This window comes from Gossypium arboreum, chromosome 10 (assembly GCF_025698485.1).
Source record: "Gossypium arboreum isolate Shixiya-1 chromosome 10, ASM2569848v2, whole genome shotgun sequence".
In the NCBI taxonomy this organism is placed as follows: domain Eukaryota; kingdom Viridiplantae; phylum Streptophyta; class Magnoliopsida; order Malvales; family Malvaceae; genus Gossypium; species Gossypium arboreum.
In genome coordinates, this window is record NC_069079.1 from 98,096,888 (window position 1) to 98,115,088 (window position 18,201).

At 30.0% G+C, this 18,201-nt stretch overlaps 1 protein-coding gene across 1 annotated transcript; it reads right to left on the reverse strand.

Moving 5' to 3' along the window:
* Window positions 1–1,920: 1,920 nt before the first annotated feature.
* On the reverse strand, window positions 1,921–2,442 carry LOC108473079 (mitochondrial import receptor subunit TOM9-2-like). The gene has a single exon (XM_017774638.2). The coding sequence runs from the start codon at window positions 2,350–2,352 to the stop codon at window positions 2,047–2,049; it is 306 nt and encodes a 101-aa protein (XP_017630127.1). The 5' UTR covers window positions 2,353–2,442; the 3' UTR covers window positions 1,921–2,046.
* Window positions 2,443–18,201: the final 15,759 nt, after the last annotated feature.

An 18,201-nucleotide genomic window follows, 5' to 3' on the forward strand; every position in this document is an offset into this window, starting at 1 on the left:
GGTTTTGAGTATGACTTTTGTTAATTTAATTGATATGTGATAGTAGCATGTTATAACAAATTTGAGTTGGTATGCTATATATGTTGGATGAATAGCTAATATGTATTATATATTTATATATAATTGATATGTTGGAGTGAAGGGTAAAATAATAAGTTTAAATATTCAATTTGGTTATTAAAATGTTTCATAATTATATAGTGATTGAGCATAGTAGAAGTAGACAACAAATAAGGCATATGTGTTTGCATGTTATATATATATATATATATATATATTCAGTTAAAGATTTAGTAAATGACTTCATAGTAATTTCAGTTTTAATAATTAAGTTGGTTTTGATTTAAATTATAATAAGTCCGCATGTATGTTTGATTTTTAAGTATTGAATAATGAGATGTTTATATCCATATGCTTATACCCTTCCATTTAATAATGATTATGGTTGTATGTTATTTAATTTATGTGTAACCTGTAATAATTGGTTTGATTTAGTATATATTCAGTTGTGATATTTTAAGATGTTTAATTTCTATGTGTATCTATGATTATCCGAAAATTGTGTTTAGTTTGGTAATACTTTGTAACCGCTTTCTGGCGACGGATGCGGGTTAAAGGTGTTACAGAGAAAGATGATAACAACTTTCCTCCACTAACTTGATATTTATATGATAATTAGGGACTAATTAACCTAACTTAGTTTAGTTTAATCATGGTTTACTTACATTAATTTTAATTATTAGTCTAAATTAATGAAATGGCATCATCATCCACTAACTCCAACTTTAAAATGGCTTAATTACCATTTTGGACCTTTGACTAATTGTCATTCAAGGCCCTAGGCCTTTTGTCAATTAAAATTCTATAGTGATTGGATTCTTACAATTTAATCTCTGAGTCTTAATTAACTATTAATTCAAAAAAATTACTCGATCAATCTTCAATACATTTTTATATTATCTCTGTATATATTCATATTTAATATTTAGAGACTCGACTTACGAAAATGGGATTTCGAAACTATATTTTTCCTATACCACTGAAAATTAAGTTGGTGCAATAATAATATTCGTTATTTGTTAAAACATTATATTTAGATTTTTCTTGACTGAATTGATGTCTGGTTGACTTAGGATGATATCGACTTAGGTTTTATTTCTCATTGCTTTTCAAAAGTGATTTTGGAACTATAAGCAATAGAGATGGCTTTGAAAATCGAAAGTACATTTGAAAAGTTCTTTTGAACCCAAAAACAAAAGCTAAATAAAGCACTTTTAGAGCCAAATAAAATGTTTATAACCTCGATTTATAATTCAAGATATTTTATGTAATATTTATATTGGGTATATAATTATTTTTCTATTAAAATTTATTTTAAATATCTAACCTTACATATTTAAATTTATAATGGTTATATTTTATTAATATTTAAAGTATAGATTATATATTCAAATTAAAATTTACAAATAATTATTATTAAGTGCTTACAAATATTTAAAATTTATATTTCATATAATAAAATATTAATAATGAGTTAAATAAGTTATTTTTATATTCTTACTGAAATATCATAATATTAACGAATTTGAACACTATTTAAATTTATATTTTACTTAACAACATCATATCTAAAATTGACATTTTATTTCTTAAAAGTATTTCTTTTACATCAATACTAAACACTTAAATTTTAAACAAAGCTTATCTTTTTTGAGCACTTTTTGAACTTACTTCTATAAATTAGCCTATAAATACAACATGGATATTGAATATTAATTCATTTTTCAGCCAATTGGTTTTAAAATATTCATATTGCTTTAATTAATTTTAAATTATATTTCCATGCCTTGCTTCAATTTCAAATATTAATTTTCATGAATTTCAGCAATAGCCCGCTAACATAATCATAAAGCTCAATACTTTTAAAACAATAAAATTTCATAATCTAAACTCACAAAAAGGAATCCATAATACATGTTCATAACCAATAAAAGACCAGCACTGAAAATTTTCATATATCCCACAAACTAAACCGTAGTTGTTGTTTTACTTGGGAGATGGGGGCAGGGGAGCAGCGCGTGAGCCAAGGAGGCTTTGGTGTTGCAACTCAAGCTCATTGAATTGCTGTTCGCGGTCCATCTCGATGATAAGTGGCACCACCAGAATAAGGAGCGTTGTCCCCGCCAACCACGCCGCTTTTCCCGTGCTCTTCAACAGCTTCTTCGACACGTAGCCGGCCTCCTTCGCCACTCTCTTCGTGGCGTCACTCATTCCGGAGAGTCTAGCAACAATGCTCCTGCCGTCGTCATTGGCGGCGGAGCCTCCATGCTTGCCTTGCCCCAACACCGACATGTTTTTTTCGTTTGAAGATAATAGGAAACTTGAGGACGAAAGATATGAGAGTTATTTCGTCCTAAAAGATAAAGATTACGTTTTATTTATTACGGTCCGGGATTTTTAAATTTTTATAGGATATGATATTGTCGTTTACATTAATCTTAAATATTTAAGACAATATATATTAATATTATATATACTGTAAAAAATTATTTCCATAAACACAACTTAAATGTAGTTATGCCTGATATATTAATTTTTAGACTTATTTGATGATTTAATTTTATAAAAAAAGTCATTTTAATTATTTATTTAATTTTTTATAATTCTTAAACTTACGTTATCCGTCAAAATACTCCAAAATAGATGAAAAATAAAATATTTATTAATTTTGTTGACATAACATATAAGTAGATTACCATATGAATATCATGCCAATAATTAATTTATTTTTAGAATAAACAGAGATAAAAATGTGGTTTTAATTTAATTTTATAATATCATCTCTTAATATTTCTAAAGTAAATAGAGTTAGTTTGATCTTTTACCTAAGTACATAAGGATAGTTTGGTCTTTTAAAATAGAGATTAAATGTTAAAAATTTAATTAATTCATTTGAAATGCTTTCTTTGTTTCTTATTTACTATGTTAACTTTTTCTTTTATCAAATTACAACACTTTTAATTCTCACAAAATTTTGTGACATTCAATTCCTTTTAATTGATCTCTCATGCTTTAAATATCAATAGTAAATGCTATTATGTTTTTGAAGGATGTGAATGCTATTATTCTTTTGAAATAATTTCAGAAATTTTTAAATGGAGAAACTTTTTAATCTAGATAAAATATTATATTTTAATGGCTTAAGGATGTAAAAGTTCTCAAACTTTTTTAAAAAAAGTAATTAAGTCTCTCTTTTTTTACTCAATTGAGTACTTGAACTTTCAAAATGCATCAAAAAGCCCTTCAAACTTATTAGAAAAAAGCAATTAAGTCCCTACTATTTTTTTCACTCAATTGGGTAGTTGAACTTTCAAAATGTATCAAAAGACTCAAAATTTTTCAAAAAACAATTAAGTCCCTACTCTTATTAAAATTTGAAAAAAACTCTAAAAATAATAAATTTTAGAAAATTTTATTAAATTTTAGAAAATTTTATTAAATTTTAATAAAAATATAGAAAATTTAAATTTTATTAAAAATTAGAAAATTTTATAAAAATTGTAAAAAATAAAAAATTGTAAAACTTTATAAAATTATAAAAAATTAACGACCCTTGTTTTTTTCAATTAAAGTCATCATGTGCCGCCTAGTTTTTTTCAATTAAAGTCATTACGTGTTGCCTAGTTTTTTTTTTTAAGAAATTTATATTTCTTTACATTTTGTATAATTTTCTTACGACTTTATAAAATTTTAGAATTTTTTATATTTCTATATATTGTATAATTTTTTTACGATTTTTATAAAATTTTACAATTTTTTATATATTTTATGATTTTCTATGATTTTTCTAATTTTTAATATTTGAATTTTTCTTAAAATTTAATAATATTTATAGCTTTTATTGATTTTTATAGCTTTTATTAATCTTTTAATAATATTTAAATTTTTTCTAGTAATGATGATACAAAATAAGAGAAATGCAATAAAAGTCCCTCTTATTCTCATCTATTATTCTTGTGTTCTTTGTATTATTATTACTATTTTATAACACGTTATCAGCACGATTTTATTCAAGAGTGACAGGTCCTTAGTTTACGCCAAAATTTTGTTAGGCTCCAAGTATTGAAATTTAATTGTTTGGTTAAAAAAATTTGTGAGTGGTTGATGGAGATTTACTTGAGGATGATCACTTTCTCTTCACTACAAAGAATGCTCTTATTCTTTATTTCTCATCCACAATTACCTAAGTAAGTCTAATCAATTTTTAAAATTTGATTCGATTTCTATTAAAAAGTTCAATTTATATAATTCTCTATTTGCATATCTCTGAATTTATAAATCCTTCTCAAGTTTGTTTGTTGTGCTTTCTATGTAGATATATATATATATTGGTTTAGTTTTAATTTTCATTAATTATATGATTGTTCTTATCTATTCTTGTCTATTGTAAATGTGTATTAGATGCAATGATTATTTGTGTATTATATGCAATGATTATTTGATGGGCTAGTATAGGTATAATAATCAATATAACTATAGTGATTATATTAATTTTAATGAAATTATTTATTTGATGCTCAAAGATCATTTGACATATGCATATTGGTTGAATATTTTGCCAAGGTTTGATTAAAAAGAAAAGGAAACAATGTATAGACACATTTGATTTATCACAATGATATTGAAGTAAATTTGCAAACAATGATGACTTTATTGGCTTTGTTAACAAATTATATTGTTTATTCATTCCAAGAAGTGAATGGAACTTATTATTGTTATTGGCAAATAGATAAGTGGAAGATGGATGGTCCAAAAGTTGCTAAATGTTTATTCCAGGAACAAAATGATTAATGATTTATACTAATTAATCATTCTTTGGAGCAGATAATACCTTATAATCTTATTGGCAAAGAATATGAGATAAGGTTACATTATTTTTTGAATTATTTCTTATACATTCCTTGAAGTGAATGTTTGCAATAAATATAATAAATTGTATGATCACTTTTGATCATTGAACTCAATTTGACTATTTGAAAATTTTGACATATTCCCTGAAGTGAATATTGTATATACTTTTATAAAAAAATATATGTTAGAATTAAGTGATCCGAATCCTTATTTAAATAAAATGCGTTGGTAAAATAAAATAAAAGTAAAACCATATACAACTATAATTCTTTTATTTTGTTTTAGAATAAGGTTTTTAAACCTTATTAAACTCCATCTATTTTATATTGATTAGAATAAGGTGTTTCAATCTTACTACACTCCTATTAGAATATGGCTTTACAATTCCTATAAATAGACATAGTATATTCCTCTTGTATTAATACGAATTAGGCATAGTAAATTTCCTTCTCCTCTGCCCGTGATTTTTTCCTGAAAGGGTTTTCACATAAAATTTGTGTGTTCTTTATTTTTATTTCTCTTTACTTTGTGATATATTGTCATTACTGACATTCTATTTCTTTGAAGTATGAAATTCCGCTATTAGATCACAACACCAGATTTGCGTTGTGACAAATTAAGATGCAAGCAGTTCTCGCCCAGATGGATCTGGAGGATGCCTTGCTAGGGATAGATAAGATTCATTTGACATTAACAGCTGAAGAGAAAAAGCGTAAGGGTTGAAAGACATTAACACAATTACATATACATTTGTCTAATGAAATTTTGTAGGATGTGATGAAAGAGAAGATCGTTGCTGCATTATGGAAGATGCTAGAACAAATATGTATGTCAAAAACTCTAACAAGCAAGTTGCATATGAAGCAATGTTTTTATGCTCATCGTTTGGAGGAAGGTGCGTTTGTACACGAACACTTAACAGTATTTAAAGAAATTCTTTCAAACTTGGAGGCCATGGAGGTTCAGTATGATAAGGAAGATCTTGGGTTGATTCTACTTTGTTCGTTGCCCCCGTCATATTCAGCCTTTAGAGACACGATTTTATATAGCCATAAGTCTCTCACAGTTGATAAGGTTTATGATTCTTTGACCTTGTATGATAAGATAAAGCATCTTGTGGTTAAACCTGACTCTTAGAGAGAGAGTCTCATTGTTTGTGGGAGACAAGATTGGAATGCTGATGATGATCGTGGAAAGACACAGTAACGGAATCCTCGTGGTAATTCTAAGGGTAGATCAAAGTCTTCAAATAGAGGTAAAACTTGTAACTTCTGCAAGAAGATATGACACGTTAAATCTGAGTACTATAAGCTGCAGAACAAGATTAAAAGGGAGGCTACGAATCAAAAGGGAGGCTACGAATCAAAAGGGAAAACAACCAAAAAATTTTGGTGAAGCTAATGTTGTAGAAGACTACAGCGATGGTGAACTTCTAGCCGCTTCTGTCAACAATTCTAAAGTGAGCGAGGAGTGGATACTTGATTCAGGCTGCACCTTCCACATAAGTCCCAATTAGGATTCGTTTACAATTTACGAAACAGTGTCTGAAGGTGTTGTTTTTATGGGAAATAATACTTTGTGTAAAATCACAAGTGTTGGAACAATTAAAGTTAAGATTTTTGATGGAGTTATCAGAACACTTAGTGATGTACAACATGTTTCAAAATTGAAGAGAAATTTAATTTCGTTGAGTACTCTTGATTCAAAAGGGTACAGATACACAGTTGAAAGTGGGGTTTTAAAGGTTTCTAAAGGTTCCCTTGTTGTGATGAAAGGGCAGAGAAAGACTGCCAAGTTATATGTTTTGCAAGGTTTTACTGTTACTGGTGATGCAGCTGTCGCTTCCTCTTCCTTGTCAGATGATGATATTACTAAAATTTGACATATGCGCTTAGGGCATATGAGTGAGAATGGCATGGTAGAATTGAGAAAAAGAGGACTTTTTGATGGGCAAGGAATTTGCAAATTGAAGTTCTGTGAGCACTATGCTTTTAGGAAGCAAAAGAGATTTCAATTCACCAGAGGAATCCATAACACGAAGGGAATATTGGAGTATATTCATTCTGATCTATAGGGTCCATTCAGAATGCCTTCAAGAGGTAAAGCTAATTATATGCTAACTTTTATTGATGATTTTTCAAAAAAAAGTTTGGGTGTTCTTCCTGAAGCAGAAAAACAATGTGTTTTCCACATTTAAGTCTCGGAAAATTATGATTGAAAAACAGACGGGAAAATAAATAAAATACCTCCGCATAGACAATGGCTTAGAGTTCTATTCTGATGAGTTTAATAGACTGTGCAAGTTGACAGTTCGCCATACTCCATAATAAAATGGCGTTGCAGAACGATCATGGAGAAGGTTTGATGTATGATGTCAAATGCCAACATACCAAAGTTGTTTTGGGCAGAAGCAGGCTCTATTGCATGTTTTTTAATCAACCGATCTCCATCCGTTGCCATTGAGAAAAAGACTCCACAAGAGGTATGGTCTAGTAATCCTACTAATTATTCTAATTTAAAGACCTTTTAGTGTCCTGTGTATGCTCATGTTGATAATGGAAAATTGGAACCGAGATTCATTAAATGTGTTTTTCTTGGTTATAAAGCTGGTGTCAAAGGGTATAAGTTATGGTGTCCTGAAAATAGAAATGTTGTGACTAGCAGAGACGTTGTTTTTGATGAAACTGCTATGCTACCTAACTTATCTCTTAAAGACTCTTCCAAAAAAGAAAATCAAAAGTAGGTAGAGTATCAGATTAATACAAAGTCGACTCCTCAAGCTAGTACAAAAATTGAAAATAGATTTGCTTCTTCACCACAATACTCTATCACCAAAAACAGAACTAGAAAAGAAATTAACCTCCAAAAAAGTATGCCGAGGCTAATCTAGTTGCTTATGCTTTAAATCTAGCTGAAGATATAGATCCAAACCAAGAGCCATCTAATTATTCTGAGGCGGTTAGCTGTGAAGACTCAGAAAAGTGGATGTTTGCTATGCAAGAGGAGACGAAATCACTCCACAAAAACAGAACATGGGATCTTGTGAAACTTCCTAAAGGTAAAAGGTTATTCGTTGTAAATAGGTGTTTAAAAAAAAAAGAAGGGACTCTAGGAGTTGAAGAACCCAAATATAAAGCAAGGCTTGTTGCAAAAGGTTACAGTCAAATTCCAGGAGTGAATTTCACAGATGTGTTCTCCCCAGTTGTGAAGCATAGTTCAATTCGAGCTTTGCTTGGTATTGTGGCCATGCATGATTTGGAGCTTGAGCAGTTAGATGTAAAAACTGTATTTTTTCATGGAGAACTTGAAGAGGATATTTATATGCATCAATCAAAGGGTTTTGCAGTCTCAAAAAAAGAGGACTATGTTTGCTTGCTGAAAAAGTCTCTTTACGGTTTGAAACAGTCACCAAAATAGTGGTACAAGAGGTTTGATTCCTTTATGACTTCTCATGATTTCAAAATAAGTAGTTTTGATAGTTGTGTTTACTTTAAGAAAAACAGTGATGGTTCTTTTGTGTATCTACTTCTTTATATTAATGGCGTGTTGATAGCAGCAAAAGATATGATAGCTGTAATAGTCCAAAATTGGGTCTAGTTGGAACAGAGGTTTCAGGACCACAAAATCTGAGATATAAATAATTATTTTATGATTATTTTGAGGTATATGATATGATTGCATGATTGTGTGAAAATTTCGTGAAGAAATTCTATGCATAAAGTGCTTAATTCGAAGTTAGGGACTAAATTGAATAAGTTGCAAAACTTGCATTCTAGAAGTTTCTAATATGAAATTGATTTGAAATATTAATTAGGAGGTCATAAATAGAAATTTTACCAATTTCTAAGTTATGGACAAAAATTGGACATGGATGGAATTTTTGGAAAGTTTAGTAGTAAGGGTATTTTGGTCATTTAGGGGTAAAATGAATTAAAATACAAAATTAAAAGCCAATTTTGCTCATCTTCTTCACCATGGACGTGTATACCAAGGGAGACTCCATGGCTAGGGTTTTCAAGCTTCCCAAGCTCAATTGTAAGTCCATTCTAACCTGCTTTTCAAGTTCTTTGCGTTTTGGAGTCCCAGAACTTGATTTAGCTTATGCTAGCAATAATTCAACCTAGGGTTCATATTTGGAAAAATACCCATAGGTAAAATTTGTGTATTCTGGTGTTTTATGATACAATATGAGGTTTTAAATTATGTTAGACAACTTGTGCTACTCGGTTTTAAGTGAAAACGAGCAAAAGGGCTTAATCGGTAAAAATACCTAATAGTCATAAGTATATGTTAGAGTGAGAATTTGATGTTTCCATAGAAGGGAAAAGTGATCATCATGTCATAAAACATAAGAATAAGGGATGAAGTTTAATTCTCGAGCCTAGGGGCAAAAGTGTAAATATGCAAAAGTTTAGGGGCAAAATTGTAATTTTTCCAAAGTTTGAGTTAAGGACTGTTTTGAATAGTACATTAATTGAATAAGTAAAATATGATGTTTTAGATCCCGGAAAACGAGATTTGAACCTAGAATGAGAGAAAAATCGAAAATTAGGAAAGTTGGTAAAATGGCCGTTTTAATATCAAGGTAAGTTCATATGTATAATAAGCATTAATTTATGCATGTTTCAATGTAAAATTGATATATTTACTATGATCTCTGAGGTGTTGAAAGTATGTAAGTTGGTATGATAATAATACAACAATAATGCTGTAATTTATATTTGAAAGTTAAATTTAGTGAATTAATTGAATTATGTTAAATTAAATGATTATGGTGCCAAGTTTATGAATTGATTTAAAAATATGTCTATGGTACATGAAGTGCATTGAATTATCATACATAAATGTGATTTCTATGATTATGGATATTATGGGAAATTGTAAGTTCATATGATTTTTAATAAGACAATGTGTAATTTAATGTTATTGCGTTGATATTAAATGAGATGTAAGTTTATATGTAAGTAATACATCACTATTACTTGTATTATGATATTTTATAAAAATATTGGAAATATGTTTGTGGATAATTACTTGATTGGTGAAATTGTTGGAAAAGAGAGAAATCCGGTTGAACCTTGGAAAGATTGGATGATCTGAGATGGTATGTAGCTAGGTCACATGTATAGTCTTGAGTGCACATCATGTATACAAGAGAGCTACAAGACATTATGATGTAGCTAGGTCGCATGGGTGATACTATGTGTACACCATGTAGACAAGAGAGCTACGGGATATATGTAGCTAGGTCGCATGCGTGGTTCCAAGTGAAGGACACCATGTAGACAAGAGAGCTACGAGATAAACTGGCTAGGTCACATGGGTGGTACTAAGTGTTCACCATGTGTACAAGAGAGCCGAACTATATGATGGGTGGAGCTATGTGCTGAAACCACCAAGTATCGAGAATTGATCCGAAGTGTTCAACGGGAGACTCTCTATGTATTGCTTTGTGAGTTTTGTGATGAATAAGTGCATGAACTTGGTTATGTGAATGATGTGTTCATTAAGTGACTAGGATGTGGTAAGGTTATAAACAAGTAAGTTATACATGAGGATGATTTTATGGTGACCTTGTGATCATGGGCCTATACTTGTGATGTATGAAATGTGGTGAAAATGATTTGTGATATGTATGTTAAAATGAGGTTAATACAAAGAAAGTGTGAAAGAGTGAATTAGCAATAAAACTGTTTTGGACAGTAGCAGTGATGTGATTTTGAAAAATCACCAAAAATATTAGAAATTGAATCAGAGACTAAATGAGATATCAAATTAAATCTTAATGAGTCTATTTTCATATAAAAGAAACAGAGCAAGCAAAGGAATCCTATATTTTGAGATATTTATGTTTTTGTGAGACTGATTCAGAATGATTATGTGATCCCCTGTTCTGACTTTGGAAAATCACAAAAATTTGGAGAAAAATAATTAGAGGCTAAAAATTATATTTTTAAAATCCATAATGAGTCTATTGTCAAGATAAATCAACAAGAACATTATCCGAGTTCTGTACTGTGAGATAATTATTTTTTAGTGAAGAGAGGTTAGAACCGTCAGAAAGTGAAACAGGGGAAATTTTAATGAATAAACTGTACTAATTGGCTAAACCAAAAATTATTAAAATTTTATGGTGGAAAGATATGTGAGTCTAGTTTCAGGGGAAATTTACAGATCTTAATTTGGAGCTCTGTAGCTCGAATTATAAATAATTAAGTGACTATGACTCGTGTGGACAGTTTGATGTGAACATTTATTAGTAAATTGTGAAATCGTACTTACAAGAATGCTATATACTTTAAGGATGTGGAATGGAGAGGAGAAGGAGGAAAAATAAATATATGTGGAATACATGGAAACTATGGTATATGAAATATTGATATAATGAAATAAATGATATGTGTTCATAAGAAAACAAAAAGAGAATGTTATGTATCATGACATGTGTATATATATATATATATATATATATATATATATGACTAGTCTCAATGTAATGCTTGTTGGGTATGGAATTGAATTGATATGTTTCAGGAAAACATGTTATTCTGCGCATCTGAATCGTGGTATTTTATAAAGATATGATCTAGCTTTAAATATGAATGCTTGATGATTAAGCTGAAGATATTTGGTAAGATGATAATCTTGGTATAAATGTATAAGTGGTACTATAATAAACAAGGTAAAATGAGTATGAGAGACACATGTATGATGACATAAAAATACTATGTTTATGGTTTAATTGAGGATGTTTAATCATTAAATGAATACCATGTTATATGCTTTTGATTTTGTATAAGTGTGTAAGAGATCAAGGTTGACCAAAGCTTGGAAAATAGCCCAGGTATACTCCACACAGGCAGAGACACGACCATGTGTCTCAGCCGTGTATGGAACACGACTTTTGGACACGGGCGTGTGGAGCCTTAAAGCATGAAATTTCCAAGATTTTTGTAAGTTCTCGGTTTAGTCCCAAACCCTTTCTAAAGTATGTTTTGGGCTCCGTAGACTCAAATAAGGGACTATGTGTAAGAGAATGAACACTTTGAAATATGAATAAAATTTTATGGCTCGTATTTTAGTTTAATGTTTGTATGTTTGTCTGGTAACGCCTCATACCTTAGCCCGGCCTCGGATACGGGTAAGGGGTGTTACAATAGCAGTAAAAGATAAAGGAGAGATAAGAAAGGTCAAAGCCCAACTAAGTAAAGAATTTGAGATGAAAGATTTGGGACCAGCAAAGAAGATATTTGGTATGAAGATTCCCAGAGATAGAAAAGCAAATAAATACCTAAGTTAGAAGGGGTACATTGAGAAAGTTCTTTGTAGGTTCAATATGCAGAGTGCTAAGCTTGTTAGTACTCCTTTAGCAGCCCATTTTAGACTTTCATCGGCTTTGTCTCCACAAATCATGAGATTGAGTATATGTCACATTCCATACTTTAGTGCAGTGGGATCTCTCATGTATGCTATGCTTTGTTCACATCTAGATTTATCATATGCAGTTAGTGCAGTAAGAAGATACACGGCGAATCCTGGTAAAGAACATTGGAAAGTAGTTCAACGAATTTTAAGATACTTACGAGGTACTACTGATGTTTGCTTGCAATTTGGAAGAACTAGAGATGGAGTCATTGGGTATGTTGGTGCTGATTTTGCTGGAGACCTTGATAGAAGAAGATATCTCATAGGTTATGTCTTTACAATCGAAGGTTTTCCAATCAGTTGGAAAGCCACTTTACAAACTACAGTCGCTTTGTCTACTACTGAAGCTGAGTACATGGCGATAATTGAGGCTTGTAAAAAAGTTATTTGGTTGAAGGGACTCTTTAGTAAACTCAATGAAGACCTTCAAATCAGTGCAGTATTTCGTGACAGTCACAGTGCAATCTTCCTTACAAAAGATCAAATGTTTCATAAGAGAACAAAACATATTGATGTTCGGTACCATTTTGTTCGTGATATTATTGCTCGTGGTGATATTATTGTGATCAAAATTAGTACTCATGAAAATCTTGCAGATATGATGACTAAGTCACTTCCTATAACCAATTTTGAGCATTGTTGAGACTTGGTTGGTGTTCATTGTTGAAGTTAAACCCTTAAGGGGTTTTATGGAAGAGGTGGAGAACTTATTCGTTGAGAGTTTGTGATGAAGAACTTGTTCATTGAGAATACGTGTCAAGGTGGAGATTATTAGAATTAAGTGACTCGAATCCTTATTTAAATAAAATACAATGGTAAAATAAAATAAAAGTAAAATCCATATAGAACTACACTTCTTTTATTTTATTTTAGAATAAGGTTTTTTAAACCTTATTAAACTCCATCTATTTTATATTGATTAGAATAAGGTGTTTCAATCTTACTACACTCCTATTAGAATATGGCTTTACAAAGCCAAAAAATAGACATAGTCTATTCCTCTTGTATTAATACGAATTCGACATAGTGAATTTTCTTCTTCTCTACCCGTGGCTTTTTCCTGAAAGGGTTTCCACTTAAAATCTATGTGTTCTTTATTTTTATTTCTCTTTTCTTTGTGATATATTGTAATTATCGACGTTCTATTTTTTTTTACGATATATATATTTCTTTTGTTAAAATAATGATATTGTGGACCTCTCTTTGGTTTAGACATTTCTAGAAGTAAATGCCATAATATTACTTACATGTGGATACTAGTTAAAATGAATGACAATGAAATTATCAATTATCACAATTTATATCGACATTATAATTCTACTAGTCTGTGAAAAGTATAAGGCTAAATAAAAGGGATGATGTTAATAAATATTATGATAATTATGAAAGCATTGTCTACATGCCTGTAGCATGTCTAAAACATTAAATTTTTCAATGTCTTATAAAGAAAAGAGATTTCTGTAATGCATGATAATAAAATTTGAATTGAAATTATGCTATAAGAGATGGAGATTAGAAAGTTTTAATTTTAAACTTCTATAGTTATAGCTTTAATATCTTATTGTGACCTTATAATATTTTATATTTTATTGTGTTATGGTATATAAAACAATTTATCTAACGCATGCTTCTTAAAGTGATTGATTAGTGACATGAACTTATTCTTTGTTATGTTTAATATATGCTTTATTATACTTATTCTTTATATAAAAATATATTTTCTTATATATAAATAAATAAAGTTTTTTTAAGATATGAGTTTTTTATCATCGATGTTGAAAAGAGGTGCCAAATTGCATATATTTTTAAATAAATTACACATTTACTAATGCTATATTATAAAATAATATTTTATTATATGCTCTTGAAGAGCTAATTAATATTGCATTAGATTGTCAGAACTCTAGAAGAGCTAATTTTGCACCTCCTTATGATGCAAAATTTTGTAAAACATAATATTATTTTTTTCAGATCAAGAAGATATATGTTGAAGGTAATCTTTATATGTTTTACATTAAAACCATGGATAGAAATGACATGAGATGCTTGTGTTTTTGTATGATAAATATTCCCCAAAAAATACATTACACATATATGATTAAAATATGAGATAGTGAAAAAAAGTTCATAGTGTTGGTATGACCGGTTAGACCATCCCGAGTCAATGATGATGCAAAACAATTTAATGAAAATTTATATGATTTTATGAAAGAATTAAAAGTTGTATTTTAATAATTTTCATGATTACTAGTTATTTTGACAACTTATTGAACTAACACCAGCTAAAGTTAGAGGTCGGTTGCATATTTGGGTTATAACGAAATAATATATGAGCTCATGTATCACATGTGTGTAACCCAAAGCTTGTGATATTATTTCTTGAAATAATTTGACTGTGCACAATCTCTATAGTATGCAATTTGTACTAACAACACTAGTACACTATAACCCAAGCTTGATTTTGGTAGTTTTAGTTAGGATAATATTAAGTTGTCTATGTCTATATATGTTATATTTAATAGTTAGCAAAAACATGACTCCATTTAATTGTTTAACCATTAATATAAGAATAGTTTTACAATAAGCATGTAATTTTATTTGCATCAAGACCAACATGTAAGAAATATTTGTCTCGTGAGAATTGATTTTCATTTATAAACCAATAGATTTCATCTAAGAATATTTGGATGTGTAATACCTATTTTATGTTCCACCATAACGCACTAAGATGGATAATCAAGTATGAAGTTGATAAATTTTAGAATTTTCATTAGATGTGAAAAAGTTGAAGGGAAATATATTTATAATTTTGAAAAAAGTATTGTCATGCTATAAATTTTCTTAGTAGTAAGAGAAGACAAATTGGTTAAATAATTATGTCATCATCTTTTTTGTGATCATCACTAGTACTATGTGCACAAAGTTTGAATGATAAATTTGTTTGCCAGACATGTTTAGTGATGACATTTAGAGATTGCAAATACTAGCTGATACATATACCAGCTAAAATGCTCCAAATAATTATATGTCACAGAAGGACAATGTGATAAAAATAAGTCTTAGGCACACTAGAAGCATGACAGACTAGTCGATTCCATAAAATGAAAAATTCTTGAAAGAAAGGAAAAAAAAATGAAGATTGTCATATGCTAAAGAAGGCGGGTACTCATGAAGAGACCCAATGCATAACTTTTGATAAAACCCTAAAAGAGGTTTAGATACTTGAAATTATAAATATAATGGAATATTTCAATCAGTTATGTCATAACTAAATATGATGGAGCTGACAAAAGAATTTGTTGTCGACAACGATAATATACATAGAATACTTCAATATTATGAAAAAGTAGGGATCTTGAGTGAATATATTTGAAAGCATTAAGATGAGAAAAAGTCATCAAAATAAACAAACGCTTCTACTATAACTTATGAAATGCATCTCAGACAAGAAGTCCAAACACCCGAAAGGTGTAAACTCAAGGGGAGTACATGTTAGTATACTAGCGAAAAAAATACAAGTCATAATATATAGAATTTACTTGTAACAAGAATGTTCACAAGACACTTGGTTTTTGTTATAAAAAAAGATTAATTTGTGGTGAATGCAAAAATCAAATAAAGTTATTTATTTACGTCTAGTGAATTTGTATTCAACTTGTAACAGCTTGATTTTGGGCCCAGTCGAAACAGTGGTTTCGGGACCACTAATCCGAGGAAGGAGAAATTATTTTTAATATTATTTTATGTGTTGTGGCATGATTATATGAGAGTATGAAAATTTTGGTGAATTAATTTTAGCGGTTTAATGCTTAATTGTGAAAAAGGACTAAATCGTATAAAGTGTAAAAGTCCTATTTTGATAGCTAAGGGTGTCAAATAGCTAGAGAACCTAAATTGGAGGTCTATAAAGGGAAATTAGACCCTTAAAAGACAAGCTAGTCAACCATAGGAGACACAAATCGTCAAAAAGTCAAAATTTGGTGGGTTTGGTGACTAAATTTACTAAAATAAAAATAAAATAAAGAGAAAAGATATCATCTTTTTCCCTATCTCTTTCTCCATAAAAAATTCAGCCATTTTAGGTTTTTTGAGCTTCAAAAGTTTCATCCACTCTCTACTCTTGCAAGTAAGTGACTTTAATGGCTTTTCTTGAAAATTTTTACATTTTTAGAACCCTTGTAGCATGAGCTTTCTAACAAAGGGACTATTTTGTTAAATGGTTCAAAGTCTAGGGTTTAACCATAAGAGTATTTTACCATAAGAGTATTCATGTTGTTTTCTAAAATTTTATGAAAGAAAATGAATCATGGTTGTGAAATAAACAACTTTTGTGAAGGGACTTCTCATGAAAACCCTAATAGGACTATTTTGTAAAGTTTGTAAAATAGATAGTAATTTTGTGAAATATTGGAAATTAGGGGTTGTCATAAGAGAGATAAATGGTCGGTTAGGCTTGGCTAATAAGGAAATTCGATAAAATTTGATTTTTTGGGTTTAGGGGTAAAATGTTCATTTTGTGAAAGTTTAGGGGCAAAATGATCATTTTGCTTAATTATAAATTGATGAGTACCTAGATCGATAAAGTGATTTAAACTTGTGAATTTTATCATTTTTGATTAAGAATTACAAAATTCGGGCCTAGACTGGGGAAAAGCAAAGCTAGCAGACTAAGCCGAAATACTCGCCATATTTTGAATACCGAGGTAAGTTGTATGTTAATAATGCAACTATATCTTTATGACGTGTAATTGAGTTGATATGGCATAAATTGTCTTGATTTTGAATATGAGAATACATGTTGAGAAATTTACATAGTAAAGATTTTCGTTGAACATTTGGAATAGACTTGGATATTTGTACCGTGATAATGGGTGACCGTGATAATGGGTGATATGTGTGCTATTGTAAGACATGTCTGGGACATGTATCAATCATAGCATGAGAGCCAGTGTAAGACATGTTAGGGACATGCATCAGCCTCGAGATATTTAAGCTAGTGTAAGACATGTCTAGGACATGCATCGGCCTCACGATATACAAGCTAGTGTAAGACCTGTCTGTGACATGGCGTCAGCTTGTGATGTGTCAGTGTAAGACCTGTCTAGGACATGGCATCGACACTGATAGATGAGAGCCAGTGTAAGACCTATTTGGGACATGGCATCGGCCTCGCTATATAAAAGCCAGTATAAGACCATATCTGGGACATGGCGTCAACATCTTAACCCATGTTAAGGCTATTGAGTATCCCGTAGTATTCCAAATGTTCAACAAAAGGTTTATGACTTATATTGAAATGAGAAAAGTTATGACCATGTGATGAGTGGTACAGGTATCTAATTGAAATGTATGAGATATGGGCACAATGTATGCAATATAAGTTGTATTGGATGGTGATGAGTAAGTTGTACTTATGTTTAATTATGGTATTCATGAATAAACTATGAAGGTTATGAGCATATTGCTTTATGATAAGTAGTTGTTGTTCATTTTCATGCAACTTACTAAGCTCTATGCTTAACCTATTTTCCTTTCCATTTTCTTATAGTGCTTCCTAATTAGCTTGAGGATCATTGCCTACGTCGAAGAAGCTAGGCACATTATCATCCGAAGTACTTAGTACAGTTAAATCTTTTATTTTGATTATGACATGTATAGGACCTTGACTCTTGAGTTTTGTGTCATTGTTAATTGGCCAAATGTGTTGGCTTACTTTAGCATTTGATTCATTTTGTATAAAGCCATGGAAAATGGCTAATATTGAAAGTTTATATATATGAATACAAGATAGTCTTTCATGAATGTGAAATTGTTGGCATGGTTGAATACAAGAAATGTATATAGGCCTTAGCTATGGTTGTTTGG

Bases quoted from the DNA above. Each gene is read 5' to 3' on its own strand.
- LOC108473079 (XM_017774638.2), bottom strand. From the start codon at position 2,352: ATGTCGGTGTTGGGGCAAGGCAAGCATGGAGGCTCCGCCGCCAATGAC.